At 37.9% G+C, this 15,685-nt stretch overlaps 1 protein-coding gene across 4 annotated transcripts in view; it reads right to left on the reverse strand.

Annotated features, from left to right (window-relative positions):
• Window positions 1-80: 80 nt before the first annotated feature.
• Window positions 81-15,685, reverse strand: part of LOC111261294 (protein Hook homolog 3) — a 17,988-nt gene continuing 2,383 nt past the window's right edge. For 2 of the 4 annotated variants that reach the window (XM_086968635.1, XM_022834663.2), the window contains 11 exons: window positions 9,507-9,595; window positions 8,635-8,707; window positions 6,959-7,204; window positions 6,441-6,700; window positions 5,951-6,305; window positions 4,543-4,758; window positions 4,041-4,212; window positions 3,717-3,844; window positions 3,029-3,247; window positions 2,686-2,831; window positions 81-2,439 (listed from right to left, as the gene is read on the reverse strand). In XM_086968635.1, coding sequence (XP_086824761.1) covers window positions 2,424-2,439; window positions 2,686-2,831; window positions 3,029-3,247; window positions 3,717-3,844; window positions 4,041-4,212; window positions 4,543-4,758; window positions 5,951-6,305; window positions 6,441-6,700; window positions 6,959-7,204; window positions 8,635-8,707; window positions 9,507-9,595 — 1,920 coding nt within the window. In that variant the 3' untranslated portion in view covers window positions 81-2,423. Of the gene's footprint in view, window positions 2,440-2,681; window positions 2,832-3,028; window positions 3,248-3,716; window positions 3,845-4,040; window positions 4,213-4,542; window positions 4,759-5,950; window positions 6,306-6,440; window positions 6,701-6,958; window positions 7,205-7,794; window positions 8,069-8,634; window positions 8,708-9,506; window positions 9,596-15,685 lie in introns of those variants that run through there. The other 2 variants (XM_086968637.1, XM_086968636.1) reach the window with 2 other exon arrangements.

The following is a 15,685-nucleotide window of genomic DNA, read 5'->3' on the forward strand; positions in this document are numbered from 1 at the left end:
CTAAATAACTAATAACAATAATGATATATATCCTGTCCGCTATGAGGAAACCCAAGGATTAAAAGATAACAGTCCATACATGTGGTGGTGTACATAAATTAGTATTTTTTTTATTTAGCTTTGGTTGCGATATTATTTTTTTATATACTTCTGTTTATTATATGTAGACCATTCTGCTCACTATGCTTTTCATATATATATATGTGAAATAGTACATCCGTATAAATTTTGTATTATAATATAATGTTATATTATGAATTATTAACTGAACAAAGTAAAGGATGAATACTGTGAGAAGAAAAATATTACCTTTAACAAACAACGTTTTATGTACCATGCGATCGGAGTGGATCAGTTATTATCAACAAACCGCACTCTATAAACCGGCCCCACGTCTAACAAGCAAAATTTTATTTCTCATTAGTGGAACTTCCATCATTTGATACACTCGTGATCATCAATTAAGTTCAATCACTGCTTGTTTTTGAAAAAAAAAAATAATTATGGTAACAACAGTACTATGTACTAACATTATTTGTTCAAGGAAAAATCGTGGGTGCACAAATGAGCAGATCTATTCGTTTGAGGCAAATCAGGTCTTACTGTCCATAATTCGTGAAATTAGTTAGCCAAAGATTATATAAACTATAAAATTTGTCAAATGGACATATGATTACGCCTAATATTCCGCTCGTAATAAACCCTTTTTCGCAATTTCGTTTGCTGAATGTAAGTTGTATAGAAGCAAGTATAGTGCAGTTGAGACAACCGTATTATCAGGTGCTCCTTGTTTTTTGACATATACTAGAAATTTAACGATTAGTTGAAGGACTCTATGCGTGGCGACGAGACAGCTATATCTGGTTCCACGATAACAACAAATCCACATTTTTCTATATCCTAGTTAAAAACATTCTGGTAAAGCTGGTGACATATCCCTGAAATACTCCACTCACACTGTGTAATAGTATACATAGTATCATGCTGTAATCGCGTGCAGATGTAGTCAATGACAGAATAGCAGAACAATTGACACATGTTGGATTATTTCATTCTCGGAAGTTCACTTAACTTTTTTAGTGTAGAGAGAAAGTTATAGAGATCGCGCAGATTGGCACCGATGGTTTAACCCTTATTGTGCATAGGTCACTTAGGATACAGCTCTAAACTATGACGGCAGATCCAAGACTAATAGTTGGTTTTTAAAATCGTGTAAAGGAACGATCCGGTCTTTAGGCGAGTATATAAATGTGGATAACAGTCTAACTTGATTTAATGGAAAAACTAAATATAATAAGGAAACTTACATAGGCTTTGTATTGCATACTTTTTTGGCATACTTAATTTGATAATTGAAATAGGATGGCAAATCGTTTTTAATTGCGGAGCTCACCGTTTTCTGGCGCTTTCAGAGTTTCGTGCCAATTTCCGTCTACCTCGAATGGTTTTAAGGCTTCTAAGTAATCAAAAATGTTTATTAGAAGGGAAGAACTGCTTTGGATTTAAATGATCCCTGTCCTAGAGAATTGCCAAATCTATCTCGAAATTCCGTACGAATACGTCAATAATTAACAAAGTTAATCAAAGGGTCAACGAGTATGTTTGTATTATTTTCGTTCCCTTCGATAGAGCTACAGCAATACTTCTCAGCTGTGACTTTACATCTCTCTAAGCGTTTTCCATCAGGCGCTTAATAGCTAAGAGTAACTGCACGTTTCTCAAAGTAGTTTAACAAAAAAATAGCATTCATAAAAGTTATCCAGTATAACTCGGCGACTTCTACGATTATATTCATAGTTTTCGTTGCCCTTTCATTATTATCTCATAAACAAATTTAATTTCACAATTTGTCGCCCAAGCGTCTGCTCTTGGCTGGGCCGCTAGAGGTACTGCCATCCACGTTTCGACGGTACTCGAACAAGAACGGAACCTTCCACACGCGACATATATAGTGAAATACTGTCCATCGGTGCGAATGACAATCTGAGAGAAAATGTATAATCCAGTCCTTTATGCGTGCATTATCTTGTTTGAACATCACCCATAGACGTCTCTTGAAGTTTCACCAAAAACAGTGTCACAAGGCCAATCCAACTCATATTTCGTCCCTTCCCTTGTGCATGCTTTATTCTAAATCGTTTGCGTCCAACCCTGCGTCGATTGCGAAGAGCTCTATGTTTGTAAATATAAAATTCTTCAAAGGCCACAGGACAGACGGGCACAGCCAATATAAACTAGTCCTACATGGTTTTCTACGTTTTCTTCCTCTGGTGCAAGTAAACATCTCTATTTTCGGGATGTCTACATAGAGACATAGAGTGCTCCGCCGGACGATGATACACATTAGTAAGCCGTAAGCACATATGACCAAAACTAGAAAGTCAACTGGTTCTGCAGATGAAGATGTCGGCAGAGAACACAGATCAGTTGAAGAACTCGCTGAAATAATACGAACGGCATTATCATGTGAATTACCCTAGGAAATAACCAACGATGACAATTAACGATTTTATACTAAATTTTTAATCACATGAAGACCGATATGGTTTACATGTTTTGTTTTTCTATAATATGAATTACATCGAAAATAAATATTTCGAAGAAGACTATCACGGTTCGCTAATTTCAGTTGCTGCTATCACATTATCATACAAAAAAAACATTGCCAGTTACGTTTTCAATTACCTCGACTGCACTCCACTTAGATTGTGTTTCCTAGCGGTACTTTGACGCTGTTTATTCAAGAAGCTTCCACTAGCCAAGCGCTGCTCTGCAGCACGACGCTGTTCGTGCGCCCCAAAGTTGTGCAGAGCCGTCATTATTAACCGCTCCTGTAAAAGGAAGATCAACTAGAAATTGGTGAAATAATGTAAAAGTTTAGAATAACACAAGATTAAAAATCTAAACTTATTTCATCTTGCTTTATAAAAATAGCGAATCTCAACCGTTTGATAGATCTAAATTTATCATTTTTCATGCGTAAGTCGAAGGTTCTTAGCAGCGGTACTTCGAGCACGGTAAGCTCTACCTGAGAGTCATATTGGCTTCTCATTTGCGCCACATCCCGTTCAAGCTTCGAGATGAGCTGATCCTTTTCCGAAATTTCGTGCCTCAGTGCAGCTTCGCTACTACCGTCATTGAGATTTGCGAGCACCGTTCGAGCCTTAGCGATACAGCGGTCGTACTTCTCTTCTGACTGAATCAACTCCTGCTTCCGTTCCTCCAATTCACGTGTTAACTTCTCCACCTATACCAAACAATGAACGAATACAAAGTCGTATGTCAGTGAGGTAATGATGAGCTAAAGGATTCAGCAGGCGGCTGATCCTTTGCTATAAAAGTTATCTGAGAAAGTGAGGCTGAATATATATCCCTCATGTCACCAGATCGTAAACGTGGCCATGTATAATAATGGTAATAATAATATGTAAAGCTTTTACGCCTAGGGAAAGGAGAGTCGTGTATTATCTTTGAGAACAAATGGTCCACCCATTCCTATGATTATATGCTAGGTAGTTGAACGTAGCTCTTGACGACAACAATCCACGTGCGCTAATATTGACTGTTATAACGTTTCAAAAAATTGTACACATATTCTATGCACAACTGTACAGCCAGCTGGCTTATCCGCTCTATGAACATCACGCGGCTGTTCAAATTCTACTCAATTTTCAGCTACACATATTAATACCTAAAGAAATAAAGCTAAATTTTACCTTATCGTTAAGGTCACGAACGATTGAGTTGTCTGCGCTGTGAGATTCGAGCTCCAGAATCTTCATGTTCGCCGCTCGAAGTTTCTGTTCCGTTTCTTCTTGAAGCTTCTTCAAGTCATCGTGAAGTTCTGTAGTTACACCAAAATAAATTCATCACGACTCTACAAAACACCAAATTCTTTGTTGGTAAAAATCGATTATTACTGCAAGCTTTTGTTTGCTCCTAAGTAGGGTAATTTAGCGAGCGAAAAATATGCCGGGAAGGGGCACAGTAGGCGTTTCTGTGCCAAATGTAACGCTAGTTCTGTACAAAGCAAAACTAACCTTTATACGCATCACCGTCGGCACTCGTAAGTGACCGTTTTCTGAGCGTTTCATTCTCGGCCTGTAATCTAAGCAACTTCTCCTTGAGAAGTGCTGGCGAATCTTCTAGAAAGTCACTACTACCTGGGATCATTTTAGCGCCAACGCCGTCCGTGGAACTCTGCTTGTTCAACTGAATTAAAAAACGAATAAAGATACCAATACTTCATAAATTGAATCAATCAGTTAAGTTCAGCCCACGTTACATCGGCTGATTGGTACTGCACAAAGTAACACGAAATGGCAGACAAATAACAGCGGGTTCGAATACATATCCTTGAATTCGGTGAAGCCAAGCAAAACTTCAGCTAAGCGATAGCTTCAATTGAAATAATAAGAAAATAAGAGTTGCGCCATATTGTACCATGTCGACAACATGTATCTAAATACTACTGTGATAATTTAGATGATTTGTTTTAGCTCTAGTATATTTATAAGTTGAGCTAGTAGCTAACAAACTCACTTTAAGTTCCTCGATGCTTTCCCTAAGCGTGTCCCTCTCAATCAGAACCCGATCCTTTTCGGCAGTCAGCGCTGTAAGTTTCTCTTCGAAGCGTCTTTTTTCAAACTCTGCCCGATCCGCGCGCTCCGTCTCTTCTGTAAGCCGTTCGTGAAGAGAGTGGGTCTCTTTCTTATATACTTCGATCTGTGTTTTCAACGTGGCCGTCCGAGACAGTTCCTGCAGCGGAAAAAACAACCGTATTGACATGATTGCTTTACCCTGGTATCCGAGTTTGGGGAACTGTAAATATCTCAATATGTCGCACGTTGTGTTAATTTGCTTAGTATCACATGTACGTGTAGAGTCTAATGTTTTGCTTGCAAAAATTATATCACGAACAGACAGGCATCTGTATAAGTGAATCATGGATAAATTTCTTAACATTTTTAGGTCATTACTATTTGTGAACTGGATAGGAAGATGTTATAACGTTCGTTAATTATAGAAAAGAACAAAGATAATAATCATTGATTTTGCCTGGACTTCCAGCACAGTATTCAATGACTGGTTTCAAGATTTCAAGTCTAAGCTCGGTCGTGAAAGGACGCCTAATGAGCTCCATTCCGCTGCGTTTTTATATTCTGTTAGCACAATCGAAGCTATGAGAATCATCTACAGTGTAGCTATAATAGCATGTTTGCTGTACCCAAAAGAAATACCTTGCATTAAGCTCCTGCTTGCTAAATTTACAGAACACATTTATTGACTAACGTTTTTTTGTTGATTGATCTTTATAGCGTACACTCTATAGATAGTTAAAAATGTGATAACCTCACCATCAATCAACCTGACCTCAAATGACAAAACTCTCGAACCATTTTGCCCCAACCTGAATATGACATCCTACATCACTTAAGACAAAAATTAAAGATAAAATTTAGGCCTAAAACGCCCATGGCCCTGTTGTAAGGGGGCTGACAAGTGTTGTCGAATAGTTTTTTCACACATGCTAAATTGGTTTCTTATGAAAAATATTTAATGCTGTTCTACGTACCTATGTAACTTTGATAACTCCCCCTTTACAAGTTTTATGCCGTGCAATATTGAGATTGTAGAGAAAGTTTGTTCTTCGTATCACGTTATATTTATAGAACTCGAGCACCGTATGAACTTCAAATAGGTATGTATACTAGATGTCTGGGGAAATGGAATAGAGAATAATAAATATAACGCTATTAGCAATGTAAATCCATTCTGATCGGAGCAGATACTAATGTATATGACAATCTTCTACTATGTGTACCACTGTGTGGTGCCTTAAAAGAAGACAACATTGTTATTGCTAAGGCGCTCCTTGAGCATGGTATTAAAACTGAAGCACAGACATTTGATGATTTCCATAGAATTAATATAAGCTATACACATTTACCTCTTCTAGACGAACGTTGGCTTGTAAGTAGTCAGCGTTCTTCGCCTCAAGAAGTTTGAGCTGCTTTTTTAAATCGCTCATTTCCTCCATTTTTTTTCGGTACATTTCTAACGAAGCTTCGTACCGACCGACCTGCTCATTTGTGTGCCTTAAAACATCAAGCTCATCCTTCAGCGCTGCTAGCTGTTCCCTATCTCGGGCCAACTCTTCATTACGAGCCGTTAAATCTCGAGCCAACGACTGAGCTTCCTCGAGTTTAGAGCGAAACTCTTCTTTTTGCATCTCCATTTTAAAAAGCTCGCTCTCCAATTTGCTCTGCTGGTCGCGTTGAGCCTTTACCTTCGCACCGATCGATCTATACGCAAAAAAGACAATCATTACTAGTTAGCTTTTCTTTGATAATGATGTGAATTAATATTAGCAATATTTAAACGTTTTCAATACAAGGTCATGTATTTCGTCAGTCTTGTAGTCTAACAGGAATACTTACTGAGGAGCCTCTTCGCTTGCCATTTTATCTTGAACTTCACGTAGCTCATCTACAAGCAGCATCTTCTCCTGTCGTTCTGTTTGTAAAATTCCTTCGATTTCATGAAGACGCTGTTCAAGTCGTTCTCTTGCTCTTTCTTCCTGAACGAGCCTTTCCTCGAGTCGTCTAACAACGTCCGGCCCAGACAGCCCCGTTATGATACCGCTAGCAGAGGCCGCATCTAAGGCCGGTTGCGGCAGCGAATGCATCGACGCCATAAGCTGAAAATTGGCCATATTAATTTTATGGCTGCTCAGTTGTCCGCTCGAACTAAACAGAACTGTCACCAACACAAATGTTACTGTTATTAAGTCTATAGAAACAATCGCTGTTTGAGATCCTATAGATTAAAGAACGTTTATAAACTAAGGTCAATGCATTTGAATGAGTATAGGTTCATTTGTGCCACTGGAGCGTATGAAACAGCTCACGTAAAGAGCAGCATTCCGAACGCTGAAGAAGTTTGTAAGCGTTCTCACTTCTTGTATAGCTTTCATGACAACATGTTGCACTTCTTCCTCAAGGGCCATAATCCTTTGAATATAGCCCTCCTTCGATGGGCAGTTTACCGCTGCAGCCAGCACTAGTTGCAGCAGACGACCCACGTCGCGGCCACGCTCGCCTACTGATTGGGCCAGTTCGCCCTCGTTGAGAATGAGCGATATACACGACACGTCTCCCAGATAATCCACTACGCGGCCGATTACTTTCTTTACATTTGACACCTGTAATGTTCGAACCAAAAAGAATAAACATTAGTCCAGTATTCATAGATGCCACGGATATTCCGCATGCGTCTATATTGTAATACTAACAAAGCTGGTCATATTCTGGAAATGTTGCGGCAGGTTCTTACATATTTAGTGGAGTAGACGCCGAAAATTCGTTTCTACGCAGAGGTCGTAAACAGTCAATGTCTACAAAATACAAACAATATGCCTTTTTCTTAAAAAAATAGAACGCGTCTTTATGTCATACTAATCATATTGATGCATATATTCCTGAATATTAACCTTTAGATCTTCTAGTTAAATATATGGCGCATAAGAGCAATTTTAAACGATAACGGCCAAACATTTCACCCTTATTACATAGTGTATTTAATTAAATGTTTTATCAGTGCTAATTATATATCTACCAGTCTAATCGATCTCGAACACATTCTGAGTATTTCCTTTGAAATATCGCTATTACCATAAATTAATTCCCATCTAGTTTCTGGGAAAAGTTATCAAGCGCCATTGATCACAGTCAATCATTAATTATTTCAAAAGCATTTCAATTTATACAATCCCGCTAATTAACTTCATTATACCTCGATGTAGGATTAACGTTTGCCACGTTCAATGAGCCGACTGCACGAGATATTCAACATGATAGCGAGGTGCAATTGTATTAAGCGACATGTACAGAATAACTTCACTTAGACTCACCAAACCACCTTTATAAAAACTAAAGTAATATAATTCATTAAACAGTGAGTCCGCTTCCATAGTCATACATATGCATGTAGCGACGACTTGTGCAAATTCTAGTTTACGTACTGCCGGGCACTGAGAAATATACACACTACATACTCATGTACTGCACATAATAGAACTAGACGCGCTCGCTATAAAAAACCAAATGACACTCGCAACGCAAATTTAAAGCGAAACAGCGAAATACGGAGGGTTATTCCGAGCAAACGCAATGGGTGAGGTCCCATTTGCTTACTTCCGTCACTTCAGCTGTGACATCTGTACTAAGCACCAACAGCGCCTCGTCGCACAACACCATACTCCAGTCAGCTCTAGCATGCATTAAATCTTAGCTTCTTCTATTCGTTCCTTCTTGCTTACATTCGACGTGAGAAGGCTGACGTTGCGCGGGATGAACTGAGAAGCGAAACTACTCCACCACTACCCGTAAAATCATTCGTCTGTGACTTGCGCATTGAGATGTACCCAAGCAGAAAAATAACAGAATGCCTATTTTCCGGTAGGTAATAATCCAGTTTGCAAATAAGAACCACTGCTGCATGACAAGGAAAGCAACATAAAGTATATATTAATTTTATACTATGAGTGCTAAATTGTTGATGTCACGTATATATAGATATATACGTAGACCAACAAAACACTTATGAAATAGCCTCATACGAAGACTAACTTGCCTTCAATCTCCAATTGTCGCCGCAGTCTGTCTTCAATTTGTTCAGCCATTGCGCATCGAAAAATTCTCCGTCTCTGGAAAAAGGTCCGAAAAAATTTTGATGACTCCCTTTGAAAGCTTAGGAACGATGTTTAGTGGATAATTTTAGAAGGTGTCATTTTAAGGGTGAAAATTGACAGAGTGATAAGGGGCTCTTCCACTGTGAAAAACTATAGTCGTAGGCGTGTGTCTAACTATTACGAGAGCTGCACCGAAGAAAATGCAATCCGTTGACATTCAAAGGCTTGTAGAGTAGATTATGCAAAGGATATCATACATATACAACTGCTTTCTGTGCTCAAATATACGGCCCCGAAATTTTCAGCAGCGCAAGTATTGCCATAATTCTATGGAATACTCAATAAGATTTTCTAAGAAAGTTTTGCAAGAAAATACTCGAAAGGTACTTACAACTGAAAAAGGGACAAAGTTAATTGCTTTTTATGAAAAGACGAAAGCAGTTTAGTAATCTTTAAAAAAAAAAACACTAAATATCTGATTTTGAACGTTTGCAATTGACCACCTACTACTCAAGGGGGCACCTTTTAAACCACATCGGTACTCGGTGTGTGGGTACTTTTCTATCTGATCTGAAAAAGACAGATCCTATTAAACCTACGAAAAGGAAAAACGGAACGGATTACACGAACCTTCGCAAATATTATACAACGATCTGCTAATATACTGATACAATAAATAAAGTAATCAAAGGCTTCAATGAACTGAAAGACATCAATAGAAATTGATCGAAAACGAGAAACACTTAAATTTATCTATCGTCATTTCAGCTCAAGGCTCTTTGCCAACTTTGCATGTTCTTTATGATAATCTTACATCTGGTGGAGAACGTAGGCTAACGCCGTCCCATCAGAGAGTTCCTCCGGCGAAGAATGTGGTACCGGAATATCAAAGGATGCCCTCAGCTGAAACATAAGACAAGATCATAAAATACCAATAATTATGTCGACCACTTTTCGTTTTCCAATCCATTAAATGGCTTATATAATCCATATCAAAGCCAGTAAACTAAACGAATGTGTATTGTTTCACTGCTCACCAGGTAAACAATCGCTGGCTTCCAGATAATTTCTATCCATGTGGAGCTGGTTTGTCGTCAGCCCACGGTAAAGCCGCAGGTAAAGCTTGATCGATGGCTATATATATGTATATATATATATATATATACGATAATAAAGCTATGCTAGCAATATGATCTTTATTATTGATATTTGCTAATAACTTTCAATTAGTGCTGCGAGAATAGAAAAATGCCGTATGAAAATAGGGAACAATATGGGTCAGTGTCATCTGACCACTGCTTTAACCTATAATACGATTTAATGTGAGAATCAATATTTAGTAGGCGGCAGCAAATCGGTACCTTTCCGCAGAAAAACTACCTTTAGCTAATATGTTTCGCTAAGTGTTTATGAAAAACGTAGGCCATATTTTTTCACGATTATTAAAAAAAATGTACCTAGTTTTTCCATTTAGCTTTGTTTTGAGGCGGATCTTAAATTTCTAAGGCTGATGTCAGTTTTACCTGTAACGAGTTGTACGTATCTTTAGTAATTAAGTATACTCCTGTAAGAAGCGGCCATTAAGAATCATTGTTTACAGCAAGTTACACTTTGACGATAGGAAGCTTCCTTTGACGATTGGGACAAATAAAAATTTTTAGAAATAAAATAAATAAAAACCGTATTTAAAGAAAATTACAAATCAAATCCGCTAGTTTTTTACACTATTCCATACACATTTATACGCTTGTTATTGTTAAAATGTTTTAGCTTTTACAAAAACTAAGAATAGGCAGTGAATCTAATTTTGCAGTTTCCTTTAAGTACGGTTACTTATTTTAATCATTTTTATTTGCTACGATCGTTACGGGTATATTCTTCTCCATAAAGTGTAATTTATTGTAAACAATGATATTTAATGGTCATTTCCTCCATTGTAAGTCAATTCAATTATGTGTATCTAACCTTCCTGTTTCGGAGTCTCTTGAAGTTCACATGTTGTTACCACGAAACTTGCGAAAGGCGTAGTAACAGTTAATTTGTATTTAACAGTTTTGCTAAAGAAACACTCAGCATCAACTGAACAGCAGCAGTCACAATGCAGTCAATTTCAAGGCAAAAAAGTATCCACCAACGCTATGGTCACACCCTTAGCGACTGGAAAAGTTATTGTTTTTCAATGTCACCCTAAAACGCCAAACCGAAATATGACATTCAATGGTAGTGTACGTTAGCGATCGGGTGCTCGTTTTAGATATGTATAAACCATAGTAATAAGCCAATGTCTACCTTCTATGACTCTAAATTAGAGACAATAGGAGAAATATACACGGAACACATTCGGATTATTGCACGAAGGGCAAAACACTACTCGAGATAAAGGCCAGCATTAATTGTCACTGATTGATCGCACAATTCCAGTACATCAAATAATTCTTTTAAGGAACTCCCTTCCTGCTGTTGCGTTTCTGTGTTTTATATGGGAAAGTTTAGCTTGTGCTAAATCGAGTTCCCTGCGGAACAGCGCGATATCTCTTAATGACTTGTATCAATATTATTATTATTAATGAAAAAAATCGATCTTCATATTAATGACCGCTAATTTTCCCTTGCAACTTATAAGCATAACGATATGATGGGATTCATCATGCTTTGCTATTGGCGTTATAGTTTAGCATCGCCGCTTTAGATTTTGTCTACGTGACTCATCTACGTTTGAATAAATTGACGAAAAAAATCAAGCCCTATAGGGCAGCGAACGTGAACAGACCACGTAAGCAATAGCATCCCACGAAATACAGTTCAGGAAATAATGACGTCGCGTAATTTCACGTACTTATGTGACGTAACTTACTCAGCCCGTCTATAATGACCCTAAAATATCGTTGATAACACATAGCTTCCTGTTGATCCATATATATATATATATATAATATTGGATTTCTCTAGATCCCTCGACTGTATGATAAGGGATGTAGCTCCTTTCCTTTTATTTACCGTGGTTTCAACATTTTGAGCGAATTAATATAAAGGAAGATTGACTTATTTAGGTTAAAAATACCAGTAATTGGGAGTTAATGCATAGAAATATACAAAATATATTAGTCAAAAAATAGAACTCGTTGATGGTAGAACGCTAAACGGCCAAAGAAAGGGATATCCTTTTTGCATGAGACGACATCTTTTATTTGCCCTCCATAGTTTTTGGACTTATTCATGGGTCCAGAACTGTATCGTAACTCAATATATTCTTGCGAGCAGCTGAATTATCTTACCCGCCTCTATACAGAATATCTACTAAATGTAGTTTCTTTGACGCACGTAAGGCAGAGGTCTGGAGGCACGCGAAATGACTAAACAAGCGCTCAAATCGAACTCGATTTGAATATTGCTTCACATAGCAGACCAGAAGCTACTGATACCGCATCAGCCACTGATGAATAGCCAGCAACAATGCATCATAATAATGTAATTGTTTAATTATAACATAGACACATATGTATAGAGTCGTTCTTAGCTCCGCATTGTAAAAACGAAACACACATGGGCTTGGAGCTAAATTATTATCCGCTGGTAATAATCAGCAAATTGCTTCGTAGATAGGAAGTACGAGGACACGAGACACATGATAAGCTTCAGATCAGATATGGGCTTCTTTACTTAGGCGCAGTAAATGAAGCTGGCTGTACTGGCTTACAAACAAACCGATCAGACATATCTAGCAAATAAGCCCTATTTAACTCATGCTGCCGGTCTGTTATTAAAGACATGTAAATTCCAAATGTTTAAATTCGTTACTATTCGATCTAAATTGCAAACTAATATTTTATTAGGATAAATTTGCTCAAGATAGTCATTAGACCAAAAAACCTAATCTTCATTGTTATACATACGCTACTCACTTAGATATAAACATTTGTAAGAGATTTTCCGTAAACGTGTTATATGAATATTAAAGAAAACACTTTAATTTAATCGACACATCTTCGCAATTCACTTCTGGCTACTACGTATCCTGTACCAGCAGATGAGTAGAAAAATATTAACTTATTTGATATTGCGTTAAGTAATGCAGTCAAGTAGCAGTTCAATGCATAACCACAAACTTAAATTGCTTTCCGATAGCTTTCGATAGATGTTCGAACCCGACGGTAACTTAAATCACGGATCAGTCAGCTTACGTTGCTGTTATTTTTCTTACCGGAAATCGACAAAAGGACATGCGCGCATACTCTACTAATCTTGAAAGAATATCGTTCACTATTGCGTAGCGAAAACCGATACAGAAACCTTAACTTGCTTCAATCAGTTTTTTCAATCAAAACAAATAGGTTCCGCAGAGAGGGAGAAAGAGAGCTATAATCCCATATTCTTCTATTATTATCATCATAAGAGTACGTCACGGAAATGTGACAATCGATATTTGTTTGCTTAACCGGGAGGTTTGGCATCAGCGTGAAGGAATTAGGCGCGGACCGAGGTATGAGTCAGAATTTGTTTTCTCGAAGAAGCACAAGAAGTTGTTTAACGAGAACGGGGCTGTTCAATCTCTGGAGCGCAGAGTGAAAAAATTAGCTGAATCGTTACGTTTACGTTACTCTTTTCCAGTAGGCGCAAACGTAACTCAGATAAGATTTTAGATAGACACATAAATGAGATAGACGAATCTCTTCAAACCTTTTGGTCCTGGTTTACGTTATCTGGTGGAAAGATTAGAAAAAAAATAGCAAATTTCGTATAATATGGTCCAAAAATGACTTCAGCTGTGAGAATATGAGTAGACCAAAGGGTCAGGAACTATCTGAATCTATACAGACATAAAACGTATGTAACAATTGTACTTCGACCTTTAGATGTTTCCGGTTACTCTACAAAGGACAGCGTTTCATTTGTGTACACAACGGCCGACGAAGTAACAATACATAAAGTCGTTTTATAAATACGTGTCTGACGATTAAAGACGACTACCACGTTTGCCTGCTCGATAGTCATGTCATACGACTAATACACCTCACTCTATTTATGCTTTTATCCTACTGGCGTTCTATCCAATCAAATGAGGGATCGCAGTTATTGCTATAGTCATCGTGACTACAGAAATCACCGTTTCCTGAGATTTATCGATTGAACGACGTTGCAGCCAGAATCCCATAGAGGCACTGGACGGGATCGACTGAGGATACGAAAATAACGTATCGGATTTGTTAATATCCGACCCTAGTCATCTGTATTGACGAATAGACTGGGCAACACAACAGTCGAAAGAGCTACCAAAAGACGTATTATCGTCTAATCACAACCTTCCTCGTCTCATGCAATAGCGAACGTAGGTAAGTATCGGTCTTTCTGCTCGTTGACCGAGTGGCTGCCGTCGATTATCTTTCTCAGAGGGATGCGACATTGAGCTTTCGAACGGGGCCTCATGGAGGCTCGAATCACCGTCAACCCAGCTGGCTCAAAGGCTGTTCAAGGGAGCCACCATAGAAACGGGTCACGAGGCCCTTTTCTCATATTGTTCGACGCCGTCTCGTGTTAGGAACTAATGTAACGTATTGCATAGCTTGAACAATTTCTCACCAAGCGCTGCAGTGGCTTATTTTCATTTTAACCTGTTTCATCTCGGCCAACGTGTTTATGTTGTATCTGTCATTTTTCATCAGAAATTCAGAGACATCGCTATGGAATGAATAGCAGGGCCTCTGGGCGTAAAACTGAGAATCACTGATTCAAACCTCGGATTGAGGGTAGGCCGCACAGTAGAACCAAAGTACGAGAAACCTTTCAATACTACTTTACAAATTGGATTAATTTCTCCGACATTAAATAAGATATTTTTTCTATAAACAGATAGCCTTTTCTATGTGTGTATTGATCTTAGAAATATGTAAATCCAAGATAGATATTAGTGTTTCAAGCTGAGTTTGCGCTTTGAAGTTTCAAAATCCATCCTTATCAGCATACTCTTTCGAAGTGAGTAAAATGAAAAACTGAGGTAGCCGTTGTCGTACGATTGCTTGTTTGTAACAAACGACACTCACTGAATAAGCAACTGGTTCAGTTTTCCTTTTCCTTCCTACTTTAGATGGGACAAAACGAAAGGCCGTTTCGAAGTTATGAAAATTCAAATCACGTCAATTTGTTGTCCTTAACTCGCAGCCTCATATATTTTGTTTTTGCTTATTTTGATTGCTTATGCTTCTAATCATACAACAAACGTTTCAAAGCAATTCACAAATGGTACCTAAGAGCAGCAAACATTTCAGCTTAGGACTTTCCGTGCGAAAGGGCCTAAGTTCATTTCAATATATTCTACAACCCCAGAGAACACAAACGCAAGATTTGCCAAATTTGGCTTCAATGTAGCTTAGCTCCGTTAGTAGTAGTAAAAAGAAGAAACTAATAAACTCCGTTACTTATTCTTCTTTAGACAGGAGTACTTCATGAAATATTGTAAACCCCGTGGTCAATTTTTAAGATAATGCTAGAGCTGAGTTACCGAAGCATTTTTGACACGATGCAAAACTGATACATGTTTTCTAGCCATAAATTACATTTTCTGACGAAAAATTCTACGAAAATTCAATGATTGTGTGAGATAAGTGAAAGGGTGGGGATGCATTTACCCGTTTTTTTAATACACATCAACTTGGTTGACAAAAAACCACTATTAGTAAAATTTAAACAATTAGTAATTTGAAAATGATTTTTTTTATATGCCTTCAGTGTCAAAATCGCCTGATCTAGCTAGTTGGAACCATTTTATAGAACCAAATAAAGCCTTTCTTCTACACAACCGTCTTTGATCTTTCTTAATTTATATTATTAAGAACTGCTTATGCTGAAACAGTCTCGATCGATTGGAAAAACCAGTGACTTTTAATAATGCGTAAGTTATCTTCGTTGTTATTAGATGTGAATCATCGTTTCTCTATCCACATTCAGTGGCACTACGCGGGCACGTCCTCGGCATAAGTCCTCCTTTCTCAGACAAGG

The sequence above is a fragment of the Varroa jacobsoni genome, unplaced genomic scaffold (genome assembly GCF_002532875.2).
Source record: "Varroa jacobsoni isolate VJ856 unplaced genomic scaffold, vjacob_1.0 scaffold_544, whole genome shotgun sequence".
In the NCBI taxonomy this organism is placed as follows: domain Eukaryota; kingdom Metazoa; phylum Arthropoda; class Arachnida; order Mesostigmata; family Varroidae; genus Varroa; species Varroa jacobsoni.